This window comes from Lissotriton helveticus, chromosome 9 (genome assembly GCF_964261635.1).
Source record: "Lissotriton helveticus chromosome 9, aLisHel1.1, whole genome shotgun sequence".
NCBI lineage: Eukaryota > Metazoa > Chordata > Amphibia > Caudata > Salamandridae > Lissotriton > Lissotriton helveticus.
Genome location: NC_136070.1, coordinates 879,444,647 through 879,472,482, shown reverse-complemented (window position 1 = coordinate 879,472,482; position 27,836 = coordinate 879,444,647). Strand labels below are relative to the sequence as shown.

Genomic DNA, 27,836 nt, shown 5'->3' with positions numbered 1-27,836 from the left:
CTTTACCTGAAATAAGTCTGTTTTCCTAAATTCCTATCTCTTCCCTTGAGTAATGGGGCCGCCTTGAGCCCTTTGGGACTCTTTCTTTGCTGTATTATGCTCCTATCTCATGCTTAATGTTCACTTGATGTCTGATAAAATGTGGCCATTGTTTTCGATATCATCGTTTTTGTCTTCTCCAGGAAAGCGGAACTGTCTAGCAGAGGGCCTGGCTCGTACGGAGATCTTTATGTTCCTCACCACAATCCTGCAGAACTTCAGCTTAAAATCTCCGCTTGACCCCAAGGACATTGACCTCACACCTCAAGAGTCTGGCATCTCAAACGTGGCTCCTGCTTATAAGTTATCGTTTGTACCCCGTCAAGGAAAGCAATAATTGAATATCTGCTACCTGATTCATGTTGTGGCCTGGGTTATGATTACCAATATGATGCTATACTTAAGATTCACTATTTTTTCTACATTCATATAAAACATTGGGGTGCTCTGGTTAAAGAATAACAAAGAGTAGCTGCAACTATAAATACACTTAACAGATTATGTGGAAAGGGCAATCATATACACGACTCACACAAAAAAACACACAGGGACCCTTATTAGCATCCCACATCCCATATTCCACTGTACTGTTAAAAGAGTCATTTATGGCTATACCTCTCTTGACTATTGTAGCCAGCCAGCAATATTTCTAATTCCATTGCTCTTTGTCGATTGCAGCGTTCACATGAATAGAAGGTCTGATTTAGAGATTTGGAGAATGGTGGTGATTTAATCAATGTGCATGTATGGAACGCACAGCTACCTCAGCGGAGGTGTCTCGGCTCTATTGCTGTCTGACAAAAAATATTACTACTACTGAGAGAAGAACCATGGGGCAGATTTACAAGCCCCATTCGCCACTTTTGCGTCACTTGTCACATGTTAAAGTGCCTCAAAAGTGGCGCAAGGGGCTTGTAAATCTGCCCCTATGTTTAAGGCCTTCCTAAACTCTTGCTCTGACTTGATCAGGCGCATGTGGAAAGGCAGAGCTTTTCTTACCGTAAAATGACCTTCCTCCTTGTTGTACTTTGTAATGTCACTGGACATAAAAAAGTTGCAAGTAATTGGATCTCAGGCTACGATCATGATGATGAAGGCTGTGCCTCTGCTCAAGGTAACACGATGGTGATGGATTACTTAATGCGAAAGTCATGGCTTTATTGATGTTCAGACCGAACCTCTATCTACCAAACTTCCTAATTTTTCACGTTACCCAATTGTGTGAATACACAACGTGATAATCTGGCTGGCTTGTCCACTCTTTCTGCCAAAGTTCAGAGCCTGCTCTGCCATAAAGGGTTATGGATAAACAGCCCAATCTAGACTGACTGAGCCATCGGGTCTGGCAGAATAAAGTAAATGAAAGACTAATAGAGAAATGGAGGGAGCCTATATCAAAACAAGGTGATTATAGTGTCCCTTAAACGTTGCGAAACACCTCGACTATTTTTAAGAGGACAGGTGTGTGGTCACTAGCAGTGTCCCTGTACGGACAAGGGGCATATTGATCATAATTCAACCAGGGGAAGCGTGCATTGGTGATTATTCCACCAGCAATTTCTCAGCGACATTGACTAGAAAACCTTCTTCATCATAGTTGATAAGTTTAAATATGGAAAATTTCCCTCTTCTGCTTTCGCAGAGGAATTATATATACTGCAAGGAAAGATGAATTTACTGCAGCCAAAAACTCCAAGGCCGAGATTTACTATGGCTTTGTGCCAGCGCAAAGTGAAGGAAAGTGACACATGGCATTTAATATTGATCCAGTGATTTCATTACCCAACACAGTCCCTTCACCCTGGGTGAGTATAATTTCTAAATGAATACCAACGTTACCAATAACCAATTTGTATCTTCATCCCTAGAGTACTAAATATGGCGATGCAATCTTTATAGTTGACACGGTTTGGCAAACAGACAATCAGTTCCAAAAATACTCATGAATTATAATAAACACCTTAAATAAAGACTAACTCGTTTCTATGATTATGATGCATTATCTAAATAAATGTGAAACATGCTTATCGATACCAACATACAGCATGAATCATAGACCATCACAAGGAACAATATTAGAGAAAATGACAATTCACATCTCATTGACAGTACATAATGGAGTGAATAGGCGAAGAGACAAAAGGTTCAGAGACAAAATATATTTGCATGATTATGCAAATTCAGTTTCTGTCTATACTAACCCAATTGAAAATAGGAAAGCGATTCTCTGGCCATGAGAGCAGTAAGGCCCCTCAAGAAGAGCTGAAAGGCAAAGTCTAAGTCACGAATCAGCAGACAGGAACCGCCAGCTCAAGAATAGGAAACAGTGACGTGACCTCTCCTCACAGAGGTAGGAAACAACCAAACCAACCGGACTAACCAAAACCCATCCCACCGGGAACCACAATTATACCCTAAAACCCAATTGTCCAATGCACACTTGTAGCGGAACAGGGAACTTCTCATCTTATTATTGGTTCAGGAAGGGGGTGTACTGTCGCACCACTCTCGTCATATGCTTTTCGCTTAGATAACTTATTGTTCATTTATTCATTTTATCAATTTCCAGCCAAGGAAATACAAATCCAAGCCGTTGTCAAAATGCACATTTCCTCCATCTCGTTCATGTATTCACTTTTGTGCCATGTTTGTCCATTCACGCCTCTTCTCTTAATGAAAGTTTGTTTCCTCATGCAACTTTTGGCAGGCACAGAGAACTTTGAAAAGACAACTGAACTGTCTTCCACCTTCCCCTTCATGTTTAGACTTTACTTTCCCAATGTTCATTTTCATTAACCCAAACGTTTCCCACAGACCAGAAAACCATACTTCTATGAAAAATAAACACAGCATTATTAATCACTTGTAATGCTTTCATTACGCACCCTCCCTGTGTTGCATCTAACCGTGCGCAACTCAAGTTATTATTATTTTTCCTAGCAATGCATTAAAAATGTGCATAAAAGCAGCATTAGTCCTTTTTTTTCATTAGTCATAAGCATTTGCGGCCTACTCCAGTGCTTTTAGTTCACGCTTATGCAGTAGCATTTTCCCTCATTTCAGCTCTTTTCCGTATAAGTTTTCACCGCACACAGTTAATAAGTATTACTAAGGGTTCAAACCCTGCTCCATCACTTTTCAGCACTAAAGGTATTTTGTCCTGCAAAAGAGGACTTTTGAGAGCTCCAAAACAACCTTGTGTTTTTTGCATCTCTGTATGTCAAGTATGCATTCCTAGGGTGGGTAGACAACACGCATAGACTTTAGCACAAACCACTGTCTGCTAAGATAGCGAGAACTGTTTTTTATTGTAAACTAACTTCTACTTGACACAGGTGTAAGCAATGGGAAATGCGTTAATTATTCACAAAACTTGTTGCATTTCTTCTATGAGGCAATGTGAAGCACACTTTCAATGTGCTGGATCTGTTAAGGCATAGTAATTTGTACTGGAGGGTATGACTGCAGTACAAATCAGTGTTGTCTGAAGGATTTTTGGGGGCCTTGTCAAGTTATATTTTGGGGCTGATTGTTTGGAATAATTTTGAATTGTATTACTCATTTTGTGGTAACTGAAGCTAGTGAAATGTCCAACAATATTAAACTATGTTAAACTTTCAGGAACTGATTCACCCAAAAACAGCTCATAAATGTCTTGCCTGAGCCCCAAAAATACCTATAATTACACTAGAGAATAAGATAGAGAAATATACTGAGATGATATAGAGGGAGATCACCTTCCGGGGGGGCTATAAATCTGGTTGCCCTGGGCATTGGCCCATGCCTTAAAACGTTTCTGGTACAAATGACATGCTAGCTGATGCACAGTGACCTCTGCGCCCGATGATGAGGCTCTCGATCCCACAGACATCCATGTTCCTGCGGTAGGACAATCTAATCAGATCTGCCCCTGTGCTGTGTTTTATTGATTACACTATGTAGTAAATCTAAGTCTATAGCCAATTCCAAATCTTTATTTCGATCACATGATCATAAAAGATGTACAAAGTTTACCACATCAGTTAATAATCCGGAATATCAATATATCATTAATATAAAATGCATTAAGAATTAAAAAAATTAATAAAAAGAGGTGCCAGTTAGTCAAGGGATGAAAGTTTGTCAAGAGTCTCCGACCCCCTTTAACAGTCTGATGTGAGCATACCACATTGCGGTTAAAAATGTTGCTATAGCGAACACAGTTGGCGGGGATAAATCAGTCTTTAAAACTCTGTATGCAGGTAAAAATGTTCTAAAACCCACGTTTTTGAGGAGGGGGACAAGCCAGTGTTTCCTGCTTTTCCGGTAGGCACGACAGAAGAAAACGACATGCACATCATTCTCCTTTGTATGGGCACATGCAGGGCACGTCTCTGTTGCAGGCCGACAGGACCATGCTTTGGTGAAAGACCCAAGAGGGAGGGTCCCATACCTCCACTGCAGGAACAGTTTTCTTGTTAGAGCTCGAGTCATGCCATCCAGAACGCTTTCAAGGTTATATGAGTCTTTAATTTTAATGAAGTGGTGTGTTAGAGATCCTTCACGAGTGCTATCCAGAGCTCGAAGAAGCATATTATCGTAATACGCTCTGGACAGCGCTTTCCTCGGAATCCTGATGCTTGTACTTTCCGGGTCTGACCATAGTTCTGGTAGTCCAAGGATCTCACAAGTACTCTTGATGTAATTTAACCAAGGCGTCTTGGTGGCATTGGGCAGGGATAAAAATTCCTGTAACTCGGCTCTGTAAGTGGTGAGGTCTTGACTACTCCAAAGACGACGCCAAAAGATTAATGGTTTGAACCCTAGTTCCTCCGTAATGGGCCTCAAACCTAAGTCTATATCAGGATGAAGAGAGTCTTGCTGAATACTTTTTCTGTTGTGCTCATACGTATGTGTGTCTGGGTGCCTGTACATGTGTAATAGAGATTCTGTAGTTACAGTCCAGGTGCAGTTTCCATTGCAATTACATTTTCTGGTTTGCCATTAGTTGGCGCTGTTTAACGAATCTACAAAAAATGGCACTTTCTTAGCATGCTGACTATGTTTTGACATGCCAAGATTTGTGCAGATCCATTCAGAGTGAGGAAAGTTAAGAAGGGATCAGAGAAGATGTATTTCCATGTTAGTTCATATAGGATGTTTTGCTCCATGCTTCACCAAAAAAGGCTAAACGGAATGGCACCAAATTGGTACAGAAGCAGAACGCCGAGAAAGAAAGCTTTTTGTGATTGAGTTTATATTTTTGAATTATTTGCATTTGAAAAAAAATATGAAGTGGATTTTGCAATGATACTGTTTATGGCTATCTTGTCATTTTTGAAAGAGGACCTTGACAGGATGCTTGGATCTGAGCAATCTAAGAAGAGGCCACTGAAAATGTTTGGTTTTGTGATCATTATTGGGCAACGGGCACAAAAGACTGCATCCTGAAGAGAAATGTCAGGTGGATTTTAGAAAGAAAGAAGAGCATCCTCTGACCCTGGGAAGCAGATACAGTGACACTGTCTCAGAAACAAAAACATAAGGATCTAGTTGTGTTCTAGTGTTTGAAGACATGGATCACATGTTTGAACACCCAAAATTGGGCTCATAGAGTTCTGACAATTTTTGAAAAAAAATTGTATGCTGCATATCCTGAAAATACATTTTAGAAAAACATTTAACAGTATGACTATACACTCTCAGAGATTATGAGCAGAGACCACAGTGAGGCCAACCCCTGAACCCAAAGGCTTGCTCTCATGGCTGCAGCTCTGTCATACAGGGACTGGTTGATGTCCAGACTCCGATCCAAGAGGCCTCTTCACATGGCCAATCGTCATGTGTTCTACAGCGTGTTCGGTGAAATAGAGACTGGATGTGCCCTATTGCCTGAGCTGATTGTGGATGGTCAAAGGTCAATTGTAGTAGTTTCAATTGCACTGCAGCAGGGGAAAGGCCTAGCCATATATCAACTTTAAATGGTCAAAAGCCTTGTTCAGCAAAAACTGGAAACGCAGTTGATAGGGCACTTGGTCTGGTCTCAGGTCAGGTTCCACTTCATATTTCTAGGACAGCAGTGAAGTGAGGTGAACGAGCTGGCCACAGACCAGTCCCAGCATTTATCCCCTGGTGTGCATGACCAAGGATTATGTAAAACATGTGCAGAGTACACAAGTGGTTGGGAACCTGTACTGTAGCAAGGTTCAACTTCGATATTGCATGGGCAGATGGGTGCATAGGCCAGTTCTAGTTCCCAACCCCTGCTGTTCACAAAAGCCACATGCAGTGACTGATACAGATGCAGGTGGTTGGGTGCAGGGCCTGTGTCCCAATGAGAGGTCAGCAAGATATGGCTATGGATCTCACTGCACACATAGGGGCTGGATTCTTGCTTACTTTGGTGAGACATGAACCTATATAGTTCTCTCAATGCACAGCTTAAACCTTGTGATGTGAGGGCTGAATGAACAGTGGTGGACCTGCATTCAACCACTAATGTTCCTTTTATTTTTTTAAACTCTGAGATTTATTAAAGCACAACATTTTAAAGAAAATGATGGTTAAGGATGCACAAATATCTTAAATTATCATGAGAACAAAACTAATACATTAACTGAGAAACAAAATTTAAAATGGCCTTATGTTTTCAAAGCAAAACCTATAAAACCCATACAGCCCACCATTTATGGTCTACTATACAAACTATAACTCATGACTCTGCCATGCTCTGCTCTTGAAGCTGATTAACAAATTTTGCAGAAAGTTGTGCCTGCTTGATGAACGGGGTCTTGAAGATAATGAAAGCTGTTTTCAAAGGTTATTGTCTAAGAAACCATGTAGTGGTAAGAGTGGGTATAGGTGGAAAGTGGAAAATGCACAAGATCATTTGTATATTCTCCAACAACATAGTGCCTGGTTTAGAGTTTGGATCGATATAAACATTCTCTAGATTGTAGATAAATTTGAAAATAATTTTTTTAGTCCAAAGCTATGAATTGCCCCAACACAAACATCCAACCGCCAGCTGACCATCAAAATAGACTATAGACCCTGTGACAAATAAAGTGTAAACCTTTTTAACTTTTGAGGTCGCAATACACTTGTCTGGCACTTCTAATTCCTTCAACCCCTTATAGCTCTCCACGTTAATTTTCCTAGTATTGGGACATTCTGATATTATGTAATGGCCACTCATTAACAAATTTTAGTTGCAGGCAGCCGTTATGCTCACTAAAATATGCAGATTTAACCGAGTCCAGAGGACCACATTGAACGACGTTAGACCAATTCTGAGAGATGGAAGGTTGATCATGTCCTGTATATATTCTGAGTGTGGAAAGCTTGCACTTTTGCTTGTGCAGGGCCTCTTCTTAATAAGGGAAAGCACTGTTGTGTGTGTCATTTACTTTTTCTGAGTGGGGAAAGCTTGTACTTCTGTATCTCATGGACATATTCAAAGTGAGACAAGTGAGTACTTTTCCAAGTTCAGGACATGATCTGAGGGAAGCTTGTAGCTATGTATGTACTTTACCTATTCTGAGTGACTAAAGCTTGCATGTCTTCATGTGAATACCTGGTCTGAGTCTGGAACGCCTTTGCTTCTAATGTGTTAGACTTCGTCTGAGGGACGGAAGTCTTCTGCATTACCTGGACATGTTCTGAGTGTGGAAATCTCTCACCTTTGCATGTGTAGGACTTGTTCTAAGTGATTAAATCATCCACCCCACATGCCCTTGACATTGCCTGAGTAAAGGAAATGTGCACTATGATATTGTGCCATTAACTCCATTAGTATGTCACTGAGTCAATCACAGTGAGCATGTTCTAATCCCTCAGTGTACCAATCTGTGTGCATTTCTGTAACATCAGGGTCTCGAGATCAATGCCTCAAAAACTATATTTATGATCTTTAATGCTAAAATGCCGAATAGGTGAAGAATTATTCAAACCCCAGGCAGGAGTCAAGGAGTTTGATTATCTGGGCATCAGACTGGCAAAGAGCGATAGCTGGGGTGAACACGTTACCAAGAACAAGGCCTGTCTGAAGCATAGGTCTAATGCCCCCATCAAGTTCTTTAGGGGCTTTAAAAATTATCCAGTTTTCCCTGCCCTCCAGGTGTATAAAGCACAGGCTGCTAGAACAGTGTTATATGGCGCTGAGTTGCGGGGCCACAGCCAAGCTGAAGGTCTACTCCCTTCTGAGAACCTCTTCATAAGAACATTGCTGGAGCTACCACAAAGCTCGCCCTTGCTTCCACTGTGCCTTGACCTCAACTTGCATAAGGTAATCGACTTTGCGATGTTGAGGCCCATTCTTTTTTGGCTAACATTCTGGTCATCGGAAGAATTGTCTCACTATCAGGCAGCTCTAAGTGATGTAATTTGTAGGCCCCAGGAGCAGGGGCGGCCTTAGGCATGCGCATGTTGTACACCTGCACAGGGCCACCAAACCCCAGGGGCCACCACGCCAATATATATCCTTAATATAATAATCCTTTGAGGATGGATACATATTTGCGTGGTGGCCCCTGGCAGGGATTTGGCGGCCTCCGGCTCTGTTCCACTTATAAACACCCTGATCCCCCCTCTTTACTAGCCTCTGCTCACTGCCCCGCCCGTACCCCCTTTTCCGGGGCCCGCTACCTACGCTCCCTGCCCAGGGCCACCATGAGCCTAGAGCCGCCCCTACCAGGAGTCAAACGGTCTCTGGTTAAAGCACATCCAAAGCTCATTAACCAACCTAGACATGGCTAGGCTCTGGTTTGACCGCAGTTGAATCTCTTCTAGCACAGTCTCTTTCATAAAAGAGTATTTTTGCCAATCTGCCTGGACCACACAATTTGGTGCACTGTCGTCTGAGTCCCTAACAAAATCTTTCCTGCACAAAAAAACGGATCCCAAGTTTGAAGAGTTCCTTGACCAGCACATGTTCCATCATTTTACCCAGCATATAGCACTGCTCGTCAAGATATTCATCACGTTTTTTTGTTCTGCATATAAGATCATATGCACAAAATGGTTTAAACCGCTCTGTAAAAGCCTGGGGATTATGCATCACCAGGAGGGTTTCCGAAGTTGCCAAGCAGACACTAATCCTAGGAAAATGCTTTTGTGTCTAACTTTCTAAAAGCAGTTTGGTATGTCAGAGTCAGCAGTCTGAAGATTTAAAAATCTAGGTCCAGAATTATCTTTAGTATTATGTCTGTGTCTTAGAAAATGCCAAAGCAAACTTATCCATCTTCTCGCACCTGAGTATTTGAGCCTTTGAAAGTATTTTAACCAGTGTATTGCTTTTTTTCGGTTGGCATTTGTGATTTTGCTTTTTTCACTTGGACTTAATCCAATTTTAATCCTTTTAATGCTTTAAAAAAATGTGCATGTTGATATAATGTTCTGTGTTCATGTTTTTCTTTTGCCAATGAATTTATGTTAATTCGCAATGACAAATAAATAAAATACAGCTTTTGCAGTTGCCTTCTGATGTCGCAATTGTTTCTGCCAGAGCCAGCAGGGAAAGTTTAAGGCAGGTCACAAAACATCATTACAGTTGCAGCTTAAAAAATGAAAATGAGAACTGGTTGTCCCTCCTTCTGATTATTGTTTCTGAAATGAACGGTGTCGGAAGAAAGAAGAGATTTAAAGCAGCATGTTTATGTTTTGAATGCTATGTGTCCTTAAAGAAAAGATAGAATTTCCTTAAGGGGTTAGTACATCTTGTGGGTTACCAGATTTTTTAAACTGACGTACATTTAAATGAATCTATTATTTTGGCACACATTACCAGCTGTTATTGTTTTTCAGTTTTATTCAAGTCTGCAATCAAACTTTCTTTTTTTATATGAAGGAGCAAGACACCAAAGATTTAAGGGTCTTGTGGAATGGACAATGTGTGACCATGTAATATAAGGAATCGGACCCCTGCTCCTGTACTATAGAAGAATATGAAAGTCATCTCGGAGTTCCATGCCTTTATAAAGGAACCTGGCCGTTAGCCTCGTTCCTCTATATTCTCATGAAACTCCTCAGTGACATGCAATATCCTTTTATATACAACTAGCAGCCCGCCCCAGCGTTGCCTGGGGGCAATGAGGCTTCAGGGTCAACCGCCCGCCCAGGCCCCCGCCCGCCCCGACATTGTCCGTGCATGCCCATGCACGGACACGGACCAGGCCCCCCTCCCGCCCCGACTCACTCCCGCTCTGACATTTTCCTTTCCAAGCTGCCTTTCGTCTGTCTGCCTCACTTCACCCCCCTCCCGGGACGCCTCCCCCTGCATCACACACTCTCGCACTGAGAGTTTAGGAAAAGCTCGAAAACTTTCCCTTTCCTTACCTGTGCCGCCGCTCCTCACTGCACAGCCGCTCGTCACTGCACCGCCGCTCCTCCTTCGTCATCATCACGCACGTCGCGTCGCGGTCATCACGCACGTCGCGTCACGGCCAGCGCTAGGTCCCGGCCGGCGCTACTTTCAGGGGACTACTTTGTTTTAAAACTTAATTTTTTTATTTACTTTTTTTTTTTTATTTATATAGCCTATGTCCATCTGCACACCCTGACATTTTCATAGATGTATCGGGTGTGTAGATTGGCGCTGTGGTTCCCGAGTTTACCTGGCCAAAAGGTGCAAGTTCTCTCTTTATAATAGTAGTATAGACAGGGCATACGTTATCACACATATAGTCACCTTATTCCCTATCTCTGGGAGTTGTCCTGTTCCTCTGATAAATGTTCTGCTTGTAATAATTGAACACTTACTAAAATAAGCAAGAAAATAAACATTTAACAGTAGAATGAACATTTTTACACTCCTGATCATACTGTTCTGATTAGACCCGTTATACTTTTTTTTAATTCCAGAAGTGGTAGGGACATGGTGCACTACATTGACTCCATCTGATTCTGTCTTCCTGCTAACAGTGTTGTGTCCATGTGGCAGTTCAAGATTGTGAAAGCTGCACTCCTTGACCCATAGAGTCCATTTATGCAAGGATGAGGGAATATGTAAAGAAGGTGCTGTTTAATTCTTATTTGCAGTGAAAGCAAGAGAGCTATCTTGCCAAAAAAGCACAACTGTATTGCACCTAAAGCCCAAAACAGGACTGGGTTATACCATAACAGCGACAAGATGCCCTACGCAGTATTGGTCTTTAAGTGCAACAATGTTTATTATTAGGTGTGTCTTTAGATTTTAGCATTTCACAGTTTCACATTACTTACTGTGAAAGTAGAATTTTTGTAGTGCAGAAATATTCTTGCCTGACGAAAGTAAAACAGAATGTTGTGTTTTCACTGTAATCCTTTTTCCCTCTTCACCTTCCGCCCTTCTTTCTCCCCTGTCATCAACTGAGCGTTCTGGAATGTTGGCCAGACGCCAGCTGTTGACCACTGTGATCGGACGCTCTTCCCGGTTCTCCCCACCTGGCCTTCATGCTGTGTTGGATTTACAAGCTTAATAAAAGCGTTAACTTCAATTGCTGTGAAGCGTTTTTTTTTTACAAATTGGCGGGGAGGGCCAACACAGCAGAACCTGTGTGCAAGGATTAGTGAGGCAAAGAACAAGCATTTGCAATGCAATAGGTCTCGCATTTGTGGGAGTTTAAGCTATTGGCATTGTAAATGACACTGTCTTTTATTTATATGTTTTGATAATTAACACATAAATAAAAGGCATTGTCATTTATAATGCCAATAGCTCAAACTCTTGTAAATGCAAGACCTATTTCACTTCAAAGAAGCGGCCGCCATTGTCCCAGGTTGCTTGGAAAGTGAAAGTGCGCATGGAGCGCTGAATGTTGCAGGAAACGATGTTGTGGCTGCAATAGGAGAAACTCATTCAAGAAAATGGTGCTTACAGACTAAATAAGACATACTGGGTAACAACAGAAGTAAAAGCACCAGTCCTCATGGGAGGTTCCAAATGAAGACAAGGAGGGACTAACAAGCATAATAACAAATCAGTAGCCTGCATTTACGAAGCACAATGACACAAGCAGTGGCGTACCAAGGTCAGGTGGTACCTGGTGCAGAAAATTTCTAGTCACCCCCGGCTTGACAAAATGGCAAAAATATGTGTTTAAAACACATATTTTGGGCATTTTGTTAAGCCGGGGTGACAATTGTCATTACTGAGGGGGGTGACAAAATTGCAAAAATATGTTTTAAAAACATATTTTTGCCATTTTGTCACCCCCCTCAGTGACGACACCTGGGACTGCCTGCACCCACCGAACCCCCTTCCTACGCCCCTGGACAAAAGCCAATGATAAATATAGACAGAGAGTGTGTGGGGCTTTAAGGCCATACTCTAATACAGCAAGCCTCGCAGTACTGCGCATGCGCTGCCCTGGCTTGACAAAAAGTAGGTGCTGAGACTGGTCCCTTATCGGCTCCTCATTTTTGCGCTTACCCTCAGGGTGAAAAGAAAATCTTAACTACTGAAATAGCACCCTTCACCTGGATGTAACTTCAAAGAGACTTGTTATAGTTCTTTCACAGTCTCATAATTTCAGCACTGAAGCATTGTCAATATTATATTCAACGAAGCCATAGTTGTTGCTCATTTATTTTATGCAACTAACAACCATCGACAAAAACAACGTCCTGGCTTGTTGTAGGCATAATCTTACTTGTATTATATATCTGGATGCAATGACAGAAGCAGCAAAATACCAGTAGCACAGCACACTGTGCTAGGCACAGATATTTAGCATGTTTTAAGCCACGTCCTTAATTACATCAGCCACGCCCCTTTGAGAGACCCCCGGTTTTTACATCCCACTTAAAGCACTGTTGCTAATATTCTTACAATTAACAAGGCCATGCTATAGAAAGACATCGAGTTGCTTATCTGTTTAGGGGCTCTTCCCTGTCGCTGCATGGACCTTTTAAACCTCCGGTCAGCTGTCCAGCCGGTCCACGGGTAATAACCACAGAGTAGCGGACATTTCAGGGTCTGCAACCACTCTTCACGCGCTCATTCCAGCAATACCCCCACAGCCGCACCCTCGGGCCGGGGTCAGGACAGAGGAGTATTGTGCGGGCCACGGAATTCAAGGCTTCCGACTTTTGCCCCTTCGGCTTTCTAAATGCAGCTCAGAATAAAAGTGAATGGGGGGGTATACTGCGGCTGTGTGTCAGCCCAGGGTGACCGCCGCTCCTTGCAAACAGGCCTCTATGCTGAATATGTATGACGTTTTGAAAAACACAAGCAAAAACACCCCAACCTCCCCCCTCAAAATGGTGCACATTACACCGTTCCAGTCATTTTTGTAGAGCACATTCTTCTTGTGTGACCTTGCAGCACTACAGTAGGAAAATCCGATTTAACATCCTCTCTAAGCAGCCCTGATTGTTTTATTCACACAGACAGGGCAAACCTTGAAAACGAATTACATTAGGCGGTTTATTCTCTTTCTTGTTTCCCAAGTGATCGATGATCTCACTCGCTGGCAATGAAGCGCTGGTTTCACTATCAAGTCCATTGCAGTGATCAGATTTTTTTCTCTCCATTGTTATATAGCGCAAACTTGACCCGAAGGTACTGGAGCACTTTACATGAGCACCAGTTACAAAACACAAGGACACATCTCTTTCTCCTGCGGGAGTCCATGACGTGCATGTCGCTCTTACAACTAAGACTGAATAAGTAGGCCTCGGTGTGGTAAGAGAGCGACTTGCGGGACGGAGTCTCTTGTTCCAACGTCCCGTGCGTGCGCGTGATGGCAGTGGGTATGCTTTGTGCTCCAAGCGATGGTGACAACTGTTTCACATTTATTTAATATTATTGTTGAGTGCATAGTAGGTCAATGCCGACGTCAAGAGCTCTGTGCGTGTGTGAGATGGAACTGTGGTTTGCGCGGCTGCAGTTTTAAACATTACAACATAATCACCACCTCCCTTCAGCGCTCATGGCTGCCACAAACAATAAAATATATATATATAGAGCAAAATATAAAATGCTAAAGGGTGCTCTCGAAAAGATCCTTAGATCCTTATCGTCAGTGCTCCACACTCTTTGGCAGGGCAGATTTAAAGCAGTAGGGGCACTTTTAGACAAATAATCCACTATCAGTTACAGCGGCGCATCTTCTCATCCTATCACAGTACGGGAGCACTTAAGTCGGGGTCCTCTTGGTCTCCAACTCTTGAGGGGAGGGGGGGCAACCCTTCAGGGGGCCTCTTATTCAGTCCGAGGCTGGATCTGTAAGCTATTGGAGACCCAGGGGCGCCTCATCACATTTGGCAGGGGGGTGGGGGGCATCATTCACTCTGTTCGTTCGCTGTTGGCAGCCCCGAGTGAGCGGGAAGGTTGTTAAAGAGTAGGCTTTGCAAGTAGTAGATTACCTACCCTGTCAAATCAGGGCCAACTAATCCCATTCGGAGCGATAAACGTTGGTTGATAGAACACCACAGTTCCCCTTGTGGCAGCAGGCTGAGTGCAAAGCATTGTTTCTAGGAGCTTGAGTTTATACAGCTGGAAAACCATAGTGAATTGATTTCAGCAGGAGAGGTGGCAAAGTCATGCATCAAAAACCCCAGACCAAATAAAAACAAGCATTCTATCTCTTAGCTTCATGGGGCCACGTGTATCTAATACATGGCCCCATAAAGATAAGAAACTGCTTTGCCACAGCAGCAAAGCAGGCCAACGAGTCCAGATCGGAGGCGAAAGGGCGTCACCCAAAAACACTCATTTCCAATGGCAGGCCACCGTTTAGCATAAACGGTGACGCCATCCAATGGAAATGAGGGGCGGGCTTAAAAACTTTTCTAAAACTCCTTGTTAAAAATAAATCTCACCAAGGCGAGCTGCGCTTTGTGCTGCCACTCCATGCGAGACCTAAAAAGGCAGCGTTGTCAGCAAAACCTAGATGTAGATTCTCTGTCAGAGGAATGGTAGGGAGTTACGTGAGCAATTATCCCAAATGACCATAAAATAGGAAAAAGCAAGCAAAAATGTTCATTTGTTGGGCCTCCTGTCCAGATACCCTGTAAAACAAGAAGTGGCAAAGCCAATAAGTCGCCACTCTGGGACATATTGGCTTTGCCATTGGTTTTAGCACTGCTGTGAAGCAACCCTGATACCATGCAACATGGCTAGTAATAAGGAATCAAAATCCTACATACCCAGCTGAATGATTTTGTAGGTGCACACACCCAAAACATGATGCAAGTGTTGTAAACAAAAAAAAGTAATGCAGGTGTTGTGAGGCAAGTAAGGGGGGCAACATGAGGTCAGAATGATGGGGGCAGGCAAGCAACAGGATGGAGGTTATGAAACAGGGAGGGAGGGCGGAAGCAAAACAGTGTTGGGCTAGGAGTAAGCAGCACATGAGTGTGGGAAGCAAAGCCAACAAAGACAGATCTACTTAGAAGGGGTCGGAAGCAAACGAAATCAGCAGTAGAGAGCGCCATCTGGTGCTCCCGAGGAAGCCCATGGGTGAGAAAGCAGTGGTGGGATTGGAGAGAAGCACACAAGACATGCGCATCACGGAGGTGGGGCGGGAAAACAACTCAAGTGCGGCGGAGGGGGAGAAGTACATGAGAGAGACAGCTAGAAAACACATGCACTCTGTAGAGTGCTTGGACAAAAAGAAAAAAGTAGCATCTGAAAAGGTGCCTCCATGCTCCAGAGGACGGAAAATTACAAGAAGAGGACGGAAAGCCCACACACACTAATGAATAAGAAGCAAGCAAATGAGTGACAATGAAGTCTACCAATGGAAAGCAGCGTGAGGGCTCCAAGCCGACTCGAAGCTAACAGCATATGTTGCAACAGACAGCACATGCACGATTTAGTAAGCAAGACCTAAAAAGGAGTTGTTTACACAGTGCACCCAGCAAAGCCTATGGCCTCTGAGCTCCTGTGTGAATTTAAAGCACAAGCTGACAGCTGACTTATGAGACAGTAAAACATTTTGATTGCTAGTACCCAGGGTCAGATCTCAAACTGTACCACGTGGTTGGAGACTCAAGTGCCTGATTTTCATAAAACTCAGGCCACCACTCCCTAGTATGCTCTACCAGCTGGAAAGCAGTTGAGCACTTTAAAATATTTTCTCTATTTTGGTATGTTTTCCTCAAACACTTTACTTAACCCTAAGGACCCCAAGAGTTTCACTTAAAAAATTACAATTTATTTGAATGAGTTGTCCTAATAAGCATATTTAAAACGTTATAATTCCGTAATTTCCTCCAACATCCATGGTCAATGTTACCAAGATGTAACCCCCCCCCCCCTTTGTATGGTATAAGTCAAGCTATGTTCCCACTTGGAAAATACCTTATTAGTAATGATGCGCAATTGTGCATGATATTGATGCTGCACCTTGAATTAAATTCCTAAATTAAAAATCTGACATGAAAAGTGGGCACACGACGGGTCGATTTGTGATGGGTTTCTTGTGCCCACTGAGCTACCAAGACAGAAAACGGACAAAATATGTAGGGGCACTGTCTAAGTAAACAATCTAAAATGAATTTTCTACATACAGGAATTCACATAAGGGTTCATAATGCCGTTAGAAAGGCGTACATAAAACATTTCATGCAAAATAAAGTGTAGTAATGACGGTGACGCACCAGGACCCTGCCCAACCTGGCTGCTACACCCTTAGGCCTCCATTCTCGAAAAGAAAGCTAGGGGCTGAAATTGCATGCAAAGCATAAGCATGGCAAACGCAACAACTTTATATTTTTGCCTTATTTTTTTGCAGTTTTATAGAGCGCTAACTCGACCCGAAGATACAGGAGCAGATCGCTTTACACGTGAAGCAGTTACACAAGGTCACATTCAAGTTTTAGAGAAGGGCAGACCAAGTGTTTTCCCCACAATCACAGGATGTTGAGCTCTGGCTGAAACTGCAACCGGGTTCCACAGTTCTAAAGTTGGCAGCTCTGGCCCTAACGCCACATCCCCTCCCCATTTGCTGGGCTCACCGAGTTTCCTACAGGGCAAAACAAGGCAACCAAAACAGAAGCTTATCGGAGAAGAGAAGTCACTCACATGCCATCAGATAGCGCGATATTGCTTTGTTTTTGGTTTACACTTGGTATCTGAAGCCCTGAAAGCGCGCCACGAAAATGTTTTGCGCTTCTACAATCAACAACATTCAGCACCGTAATACCCATAAAAAATGACAAGCACTTATCGAAGTACTGAAATCAATTTCAAGCTCACCAGAACTTAAGGAAGTAGTCTCATGACACGGTGACAACCAACTCCTACTTAAGGTAAGCACTTCAAGACCCCTCCACTGACAATCTTTCTTGCATCAGCAAACGTCTGTGCCAGGCAGGCACCGATTGCAGCGGCTACATTCACCCTCATAAACCATTAGTAAACACACACGCTGCAGCTCATTTCCTGCTTTCAAACTGCATGAAACATTGATGCTAACTTGCATTTGCTGCAGGCCCTTAGAGAGTAAGGGATAGATTTCAGGCTGATGGACAAGCATGTTCCAAATGAGATATGCCTTTAAGTAGGGTGGGTCCCTCCAGTACTGAAACCTGGCAGTAATTGAAATCAGAACTACAAAGGGGTCCCTATCTGGCCCTATATTCATGTCGCTTACTTTACAGGGAAAAACATTGATCAATTACTGCCAAAACATAAGCTGTGCCAGGGATGTAGTTCCTGTTTATGTTTCAGATGTTTTACTCAATCTTGCATTGACTAAGAGAGTTTTTCTTCAGGATGTTGTGTTTCTCTATTTTTCTTGCAGCATATTATTCCAAAATAGTACCTGCGTTGAACCGAGTCGCCTCTAAGCATTTGTATGATTAATTATAACGGGCCACAATTGAAACCTCTGGCGTTGAGGCTGAAAGTAGCGCAAGTTTCTCACAGTGCCTGTTAGTGGGGCATGAAGGTGTTTAGAACACCTGCTCATCCAAACCTTGGCCTCTCCATAGTGCATGCAGTGCATTAGGCATGTTTGCTACATTTAATTGTAATTCTATTTGAAAGTGTGTAAACGAGGTACACAGCTTTCAAAATATATTGACAGGCTGAAAGTCAAACGCCGTGCTTAGAGATAAGTGAGTGAGCAGGGATGGTGAAGTGAAGAAGATTCACGGATGTACAAGTGAGAGTGAAAACGGGGAGGTGCAAAAGAAAAAAGATGAGGTGTACGATATGCAGATAGAGGATTGCAGAATGGTGAGGGGAGAAAAAAGGTGCGAGTGTCTAACAGAATGAAAGACTGCAAAAAACGTGGTCTGAAAGAAAGACCTGAAGTGTCCGAGATACTCCAAAGCCCACTACCCTTTTCGCAGACCTAACTAATGTTTAATTCACAGGCTCAATTTCAATTCTAATTATTTGCAACAAAAACATTGTTGTTACTCTTCTATCTGATACTGATAATAAGCACTGGCAAAGTCAACAGATCTAGCTTGCTTTAGGTGTGTTTCTCTTTTTCGAATGATAAATCTTGCTGTATTAACACAAAGGAGGTTAAACAGGATGAGATGCACACCATCGTTCTCCATGTTCATCCGTATTATCCATTATTCTAACATTCCACTTTTAAAGGCGTGCAATACCTGCTCCGCGCATCGGCTCATTGCGCTGACAATATAACAAATCCACGAAAGGAACCAGCTTCGATTCCATCAGGCTGCACAGCCACATCACTATTTGAATCCAATGAATCAAATTAATGTGCTTCACTCTTTGCTTTTCTCCAATTTAAACATGACTTTTTTTCATACTTATGCTTGTGGTGATTCAATTCATTTTATTCAATCATTATATTCCATTATTTCTTCATGTGTGTGTTTCGTTGGTAATCAAAAAGACTCAGGAGGTCAAAGATGGGTTCCACATGCCATGATTTATTAAAAATAACCCAATGCATTTCGGGAACTAATTCCCTTCGCCAGGGGCATCTGCAAATGCAAACATAACCATGTATCAATCAACTGTAATGACGTGGTAAAACATTTCCCTCAAGTTAAAAAAGCACACAAGTCTGTAAGTGTCTGCCAAATACATAATAACAAATAAACGGTAATCCCAGCAATACGAGACATTTCAACCCATTCCCAACACCCCCAATATATTGCATTCTGGCGCACCCTCATTGTTCGCCCACAGTTAGACCTGGCGCTTGAATTCTAGGCTCATCCTCCCTCTTAATCTGCTGATCGAAACAGCATGTGTACCTACAGCGCGCTTACAAGTATAAACAGCTTTTGTGCTCACCATGGCATTCTGTTCACTCCAAAAAATTCGTCATTACATCTTCGTGGCACAATCTGTTGTCCTCACTTCACTGAGCGTACAAAAACGCGTGTCACTCGAATACAAACAGGATCAACTGTATACTTACACAAAGCTTCTTTATAATCACGCCCCTACTCATTCTGGTTAATTGTTTTCACCTGTGTCTAGGGTAGCTTTTCACTGACACAAACAACGGGCTGAATATACTGTGTTTTTTCGCTGCTCTAACGGTGCTCCTACATCTCCCATAATGCAATATGTTCCATACCCCTCTACATGCCCTCTTCCTAAACACCTTAATATTCTCGAATTACTCAACAAACATTTATTAATAGCGATTTTACCACTCCTTCATCAAGAAGTCCAAATTATGACATAATCCTGTTATTATGTACTGTACAGGAAATGCTTCTGTCCATGTTAATCCAGCATGGCTGGAAACCCGACTCCTGGGTCCTTTCGTCATTGTTAACATACTCCTCAAAACATATTTCAATCCTGTTCTTGTTTGTTACTCCTTGTAATTTCATTCAGCTTTGTTTTCTGGGTGCAAACTCATTTGAGACGAGATTCATACAAATGAGGTTAAACAGGATGAGATGCACACCATCGTTCTCCATGTTCATCCGTATTATCCATTATTCTAACATTCCACTTTTATTTTTAATAAATCATGGCATGTGGAACCCATCTTTGACCTCCTGAGTCTTTTTGATTACCAACGAAACACACACATGAAGAAATAATGGAATATAATGATTGAATAAAATGAATTGAATCACCACAAGCATAAGTATGAAAAAAAGTAATGTTTAAATTGGAGAAAAGCAAAGAGTGAAGCACATGAATTTGATTCATTGGATTCAAATAGTGATGTGGCTGTGCAGCCTGATGGAATCGAAGCTGGTTCCTTTCGTGGATTTGTATTAACACAAAGCCCACAGAGAGGCAACCAAATACTGGTCAAGTGTGCCCTATGGAAATCTAAGGATTTTAGTTTACATGTTTTAAGTCACTCACTTATATACATAGGCCCCACCTCTCGGGAATCAATTCTAGTTATGCTTCTAATGCCATGCCCCCTTTAGAGCCTTCCTCACACACACCTTTTTCATCCGAGTTAAAGTTCTGGAAACAGGGAAGTTTATCTCAGGGCGGTTCTAACTTTATGTAGGAAGGTGGATATCTGACTATGGTTACCCCCAAACTTTTTGCCTGGTGTTTAGCTGGTTTTTGACATAGTTGGCCTGGGATCCTGCTATTCAGGGCCCCAGGCTAATTGCTCTTTCCTTAAAATGGACTCCATGTACCTTAGGTACATACCCAATTTGAATTGGCTCACCTTATTGGCCCCTGTAACAGTGTACCCAGGTACCCAGGGCATAGGTGCTTCCAAGGCCTACCAGGGGCTGCAGCATGTATTGTGCCACCCCTGGCCTGGCCTCCATATTTGACACAACTGGCTGATCACTCAGCTGGGGTAAGTCGGTGTAACCACCCCTTACTTAGGTGTAGTATGCCTATACCTAACCTAAAATGGACACATATGTTCCTATCAGTCACTCCTATGGAAGGCCTCATCAATCCTGGAGGCAGAGTGCTTGGAAATATGTGAGATGGTGCTCTAGCATGAGCTGAGCCTGTCTGCAGCTTTCGGAACCATGTCCTTTAGCTGTTTCATGATATTGCCATACCATATACTCTTAAGTGCATTATGAACCTCGCGGTTAAATGCTATCTTGGGTTTGGCTTTATCAAAACATGTCGAGTAAGGTGTCATACGAATTGGAATACTACCCCCTCGCCAGTTCTGGCGACGGGGGTAGCATTCCACCCTTCTAGAGGGACACGACATGTACCTAGCCTGAACCCCGGTTAAAGTTAAACAGAGCCTTAGCATCCCAAAATGGATGCTGCCACCACAGACACAAGTCTGACCTCCTGCTGCTGGGAGTCCTTCCAGCGAGGGCAGCTTGGACAAAGGGTTTCCTGCCTGGGGAGGTGCTAGCACCACTCCAGACAGGATTTGGTGTATTGGGTAGGACAGGGCTGAAAAGAATCAGACATGCCTGGGGCACACAAGGTGTCCCTGTGCATAGGCCAGTTCAAACCGGTGCTGGGGCTTTCCAGCCCCAGTCCTGGCGCGAAACTGGACAAAGGAAAGGGGGTGTAACCACCCCCCTTCCTGGTTCCACCCAGAGGAGGGACCTAGTAAATGATCCGGCCCCCCAGATTCGAATAAGAGTGGGAGCTGTGTCCTGAGACTTCAGATCATCCTGAATCAACTTGAAATACAGAAGAAGACTGGACTTCGACATTCTGCTGCACAGAAGATGGAAGAGAATCTCCCTTGTGGCCAAGGAGTGACCACCCTGTGAACACAGGCACCAACCAGCAACTCGACGTCTGCTTTGCCGCCGCCTCCCGCCAGAGCCCGAGCCCAGAGCCTGACAAGACCCAGACTCCCAGACTTCTCACCGCCCGATCCACAGTCCCTGCAAAGAAGGGACGCGTGGAGGCACCGAGAGACGTGGGACCCGACCTCTTGAAAGACCCCAGAGAAGCTGACTGCGCAGCATCAGAGGCACCCTCGATGCTGTGCTTTGGGGTTTGAGAAGCCCCAACCTCGAGCAGCCCTTGCACCGAAGATCAGCCCCCCAGCATCTCCACGATCTGCGTGGGGCCCTTTTGCATCGTGCCACTTGACGCGCCTAACCATCCACTTGCCACGGGGCTAGTGGCCATCTTGGCGACGAAACCTACAACTTTCACTGCGGGTCTGGTTGCTCCAGACTTGGCCTTGCTCCTGTAAAAAGGAGCCCCTGCTCTGACCTTGCTGGTCCGAGTAACAAGCCTTTCTTGATTCCTGCGTGGCTTGCAGTAGCCAAGGCCTGTTTGCTTCTATCAAGTCGCCGATACCGCCAACAGCGAGAAGCCTGCGTGGGACAGCTCGTGACCGACTCCTGGACGTCTTCGACCCCTCGTGTCCACGTGGCTGCAGAGAGAAGCTACACGACATCACCTGTTTGCGCCCGACATTGCCTGGTTCCACTCTGGTTCCACGGTAGTCACTGGCTAGTGACTTTGAACACTGTCCCCTCTGCTTTCAGGTCTTCACCTCTTCAGATCCACCCTTGGATCCACCGGAACTCTTCACATCGAGTCGCCTGCAGCATCTTCAGCTCCAAGCACCATCGACCTGCGTGACGAAACCCGACACTACTTCGACCCTATGCATCCGCTTCCTGTGGGTGAGGTAACTCAGCTCCGCCGGTGTTCCCACACTGGTACGCACCTCTAGTGTCTGTGTCTCAAGTTTCATCCTTCTAGGTCACTCGGAAGGTTCCTTTTTAACTAACTTTGTAACTTTTACGCACCATTGACATTGCATTGGTAAAGCGTGCACTTTCCGCACTGCACCCGAGTCCCGCGGGCCTTTCCCGACTTCTTCACTGCTAGTCCTGAACAGCTCCAGCGATTCCCCAGGCCCTAGGCCTCTTCACTTTCCCCATAGTGGTTCTTATACCACTATTTTAGTATATGGTTTAGGTGGCCCCTAGGGCTCATCCATATTGTGCAACTTTTGTGTATTTAAACTGTGTTTTGTTTTAACGCATTTGCTTCTGTGCTCATAAAGAGTATCAGGGATATTTGTAGTAATAAATCCATATATATTTTCAATATATATCTGTGTGGTGTCCTTTCATTTGGTATTCAAGGGATTGTGTATGGTAAAACAGCTTGCTTCACATGCCTTTACAGAGTTTAGCCTAAGACTGCTTAGTCCATGCTACCCCTAGGATAGCTTGTCTATAAGGTTGACTTTACAACCTGCACCATAAGGGTTGCTTGGCATGGTACAAGGTGATCACTAGAACTAGTGAGCATCATATACCAGGCCAACTTCTCACATTGGTGGCAGCGGTGGGATTTGAGCTTGCTGTTGTTTTACCATTACAATCTTTGAAAATATCATTTGAAAGATCATACAGGTACCTGATAGGTACACTAAAACAAGACTAGATATACTTAAGTTCTACTGAACTTAGTTGTTGTAGAGGATAGGGAGTAGCACACCCTGACTACAACTACTAGATAGGTTTTGTAGGAAAACACCAGTGTAGGTAGATTGCAACACATCCACCACACTAGAGCAATGTCTGGAGCAGAGGGATCCAATGGAACCACCTCTGTTGAGAGTGACCCTCCAGGGCACCATCCAAATTTGCTACCTTTCCATTTAGGGAACTGAGGCAACTGTGGTCCATGAGAGGAATCAAAACAGGTCCTTCTCCTACAGCAGGACACCTCAGAGAGCTATTAGACCAGTCTGAAGCTCTAAAGGACTCCAAACCAGGCACCTCAGGGACTGGTGAGGAAGTTTCTCCTTCTGAAGATGATAGCCCTGATGCCCCTACCCCTGTCATCCAGATAGATGAGCAAGACCAGACCCCTGGGAATTCTCAGCCTGAGGAAGAAGAGGGAGAGGAGGTAGAAGAAAGTGATTCTGATGATGATAGAGATAGCCAGGTGTTAGTCAGCAGGCTTAACCAGGCTAACTTAAGCTTATTTGGGACTGAAGGTGGGTCCAACCCATTCAGACCCCCAAATGGACTTAACCAGGAGCATAGGAGGAGGAGGAATCACTCAGGTGAGTCCAATACTTCCCATGTTTCTAAAGGTTCTCATGGTAACTCCAGAAGGGAGTTCACTAGCCCTCAGAGAAGGGAACATGAGGCCAAAATTAGAGAGGCTGAACTTAGGATCCAGAGACAAGAATTAGAAGTTGCCCTGGCCAAAGAGAAACTTGCTAGAGCAAGGCAGCCTAGAGAAAGTGGATTAGATTCCACTGGTGGCAGCACTATCCCTAAGGATAAAGACAGGTCCTATGACAATAGAAACCTGAGTAAGATTGTGCCCCCCTACAAAGTTGGGGATGATATCCACAAGTGGATGACTGCACTTGAGAGAGCTTGCAAAGTACAGCAGGTCCCTCAGGAGCACTGGGCAGCAATCTTGTGGCTCTCCTTTGAAGGTAGAGGCCGAGACAGACTCCTCACAGTTAGTGATGGGGAGTCTAGAAACTACCTGGTCCTGAAGAGTGCTCTGATTGATGGGTTAGGCTTAACCACTGAACAGTACAGGTTAATGTTCAGAGACACCCAGAAGACACAGACTCAGGACTGGTCTGAATTTGTTGAATGTGCCACTAAGGCTCTGGAGGGCTGGTTGCTGGGAAGTAAGGTTACTGACTATACAGGATTGTATAATTTAATTATGAGAGAGCAAATCTTAAGTAATTGTCAAAATCAGCTTCTACGTCAGCACCTGGTTGACTCTGATCTGACCTCCCCACAAGAATTGGGTAGGAGGGCAGACAAATGGGTCAGAACCAGGATCAGGCCTAAGAACCAGGGTGGTGACCAAAAGAAAGAGACTACCAAGCCTCAAGAGAAGGGTGGGGATAAAAGTAAGGAAAAGACTTCCCCAGGGCCCCAAAACTCCAAGGATGGGGGTGGGTCCCAAGACACTTCTTCAACCCAGAAAAAGCCTTATTGTCATGTCTGTAAACAGGTTGGGCATTACAAAACAGACAGCTGTTGTCCCAAGAATGGCAATAAAGAGAATATACCTCCAAAGCCAGCTCCAACACCTCCTGTTACTGTCAGCAGTAATCCGCCAGGAAGTGGGAGCACACCCAGGAATCTGGGTGGGTTTACTTTTGAGGGACAGGTGGATTCTGGCCTAACCAGGTCCCCTACCTCAGATACTCTTGTCTATGAGACTGGCATGGGGTTTGCCAATTTCACTGCTTGCCCAAACACTTTGAGCAAGTATAGACAGGAGCCCCTCATCAATGGCTTGAAAGTTGAGGCCTTTAGAGACACAGGGGCTAGCATCACCATGTTGGCTGAATGTCTAGTCCCCTCAAGGCAACTTTTACCTGATGCCACATATCAGGTGACAAACATTGATGGAATAGAAACCAATCACCCCATGGCAGTAGTAAATCTTAGCTGGGGAGGTGTCACTGGCCCAAAGAGAGTGGCAGTGTCATCAAACTTGCCTGTAGATTGTCTACTGGGGAATGATTTAGAAATCTCAGCCTGGGCTGAGGTGGAACAAGAAACCCATTCTAGAATGGTAAATCTCGATGGAAAGGTTAGTGGGGCTGTGATGGCTACAGCCCCAATACAAGATGTCCTTCCTGAAAAGGTTGGTAGGGCTGAGCAAACCTCAGCCCCATCTTCAACTAACTTCCCTCCTGAAAAGATTAGCAGGGCTGTGATGGTAACAGCCCATACCGAAACTGAGTCTCCTCCTGAAAAGGTTGGTGGGGCTGTGATGGCCACAGCCCAAACTCAAACTGATACATGTGTTGTGAAGCCTGAAAAGATGGATCACTCCACACAAACAGAGAGCATTGAGGAGGAAGAGAAATCTCCCTCCCACCAGACTTTAGGAAAGGATCAGCCTCCTCAGGGAACTGATCTTACCCCTGATGAAGGAACTGTCCCAGAGGTTGTTAGGCCTGGCCTGACAGAGCCTCTGATGACAGTGGACCCTTCTCAGGTGGGACCCAGTCTGGAGCAGGTATCCTGCCCCTCTCTACCTTGCCTTGCTCAGCCCAGGGCTGCAGAGGACAAGAAGGACAGTGAGCCCTAAAGGGCCCCCTGTCAAATAAAGCACCCCCATCAACAGATTAGGGGCACCAAAACTAGTAGCCCTAGTGAGGTGAAAACTTTAAAAACTCCTGAGGGAGCCCCCTTAAAAGTAGTTAGGGACCTCCCACAGATGGATTCTGTTGGGCACAGCCAAACCTGGGACCCCAAGGCCCCAAACCTGACCTGTCCCTCCAGTAAGCCAACAAGAGGGACCCAGCCTCCAGCTTTAGGTAGCCAGAGGTTGACCCTGAGAGCACAGTGCAACTCAGTCAAAGAAAGAAAGGCACACATGGTGGAGAGTGATTGGAGAAAGCTGAGTCCTACAGAGGGATCTCACTTCAGTACTCCATCCCAACACCAGCCTTTAACTTTGCAAAGACACACCACAGGTAGAGATTCCCTATGGTGGAGACCCTCAGATACCCTTAGGGTGAGGGATTGCTTAGTGGACCATGAGACAGGGGGTAACCAAGCCAGAGCTGGTACTTCCTTATATGGCCACTTAGGCAATATAGGCTTACCTGGTCAAGGATAGCCTTATCTCCTTTCGTTTGGGGGGGGGTTATGTAGGAAGGTGGATATCTGACTATGGTTACCCCCAAACTTTTTGCCTGGTGTTTAGCTGGTTTTTGACATAGTTGGCCTGGGATCCTGCTATTCAGGGCCCCAGGCTAATTGCTCTCTCCTTAAAGTGGACTCCATGTACCTTAGGTACATACCCAATTGGAATTGGCTCACCTTATTGGCCCCGTAACAGTGTACCCAGGTACCCAGGGCATAGGTGCTTCCAAGGCCTACCAGGGGCTGCAGCATGTATTGTGCCACCCCTGGCCTGGCCTCCATATTTGACACAACTGGCTGATCACTCAGCTGGGGTAAGTCGGTGTAACCACCACTTACGTAGGTGTAGTATGCCTATACCTAACCTAAAATGGACACATATGTTCCTATCAGTCACTCCTATGGAAGGCCTCATCAATCCTGGAGGCAGAGTGCTTGGAAATATGTGAGATGGTGCTCTAGCATGAGCTGAGCCTGTCTGCAGCTTTCGGAACCATGTCCTTTAGCTGTTTCATGATATTGCCATACCATATACTCTTAAGTGCATTATGAACCTCGCGGTTAAATGCTATCTTGGGTTTGGCTTTATCAAAACATGTCGAGTAAGGTGCCATACGAATTGGAATACTACCCCCTCGCCAGTTCTGGCGACGGGGGTAGCATTCCACCCTTCTAGAGGGACACGACATGTACCTAGCCTGAACCCCGGTTAAAGTTAAACAGAGCCTTAGCATCCCAAAATGGATGCTGCCACCACAGACACAAGTCTGACCTCCTGCTGCTGGGAGTCCTTCCAGCGAGGGCAGCTTGGACAAAGGGTTTCCTGCCTGGGGAGGTGCTAGCACCACTCCAGACAGGATTTTGTGTATTGGGTAGGACAGGGCTGAAAAGAATCAGACATGCCTGGGGCACACAAGGTGTCCCTGTGCATAGGCCAGTTCAAACCGGTGCTGGGGCTTTCCAGCCCCAGTCCTGGCGCGAAACTGGACAAAGGAAAGGGGGTGCAACCACCCCCCTTCCTGGTTCCACCCAGAGGAGGGACCTAGTAGGTGATCCGGCCCCCCAGATTCGAATAAGAGTGGGAGCTGTGTCCTGAGACTTCAGATCATCCTGAATCAACTTGAAATACAGAAGAAGACTGGACTTCGACATTCTGCTGCACAGAAGACGGAAGAGAATCTCCCTTGTGGCCAAGGAGTGACCACCCTGTGAACACAGGCACCAACCAGCAACTCGACGTCTGCTTTGCCGCCGCCTCCCGCCGGAGCCCGAGCCCAGAGCCTGACAAGACCCAGACTCCCAGACTTCTCACCGCCCGATCCACAGTCCCTGCAAAGAAGGGACCCGTGGAGGCACCG

At 44.6% G+C, this 27,836-nt stretch overlaps 1 protein-coding gene across 1 annotated transcript in view; it reads left to right on the top strand.

The window, feature by feature from the left end:
- The window catches only part of LOC144781948 (cytochrome P450 2G1-like), a 528,779-nt gene extending 519,284 nt beyond the window's left edge, over positions 1-9,495 (top strand). Inside the window, exon 9 of the mRNA XM_078661039.1 lies at positions 183-9,495. Coding sequence (XP_078517165.1) covers positions 183-376 — 194 coding nt within the window. The 3' untranslated portion in view covers positions 377-9,495. The remainder of the gene's footprint in view (positions 1-182) is intronic.
- Positions 9,496-27,836: the final 18,341 nt, after the last annotated feature.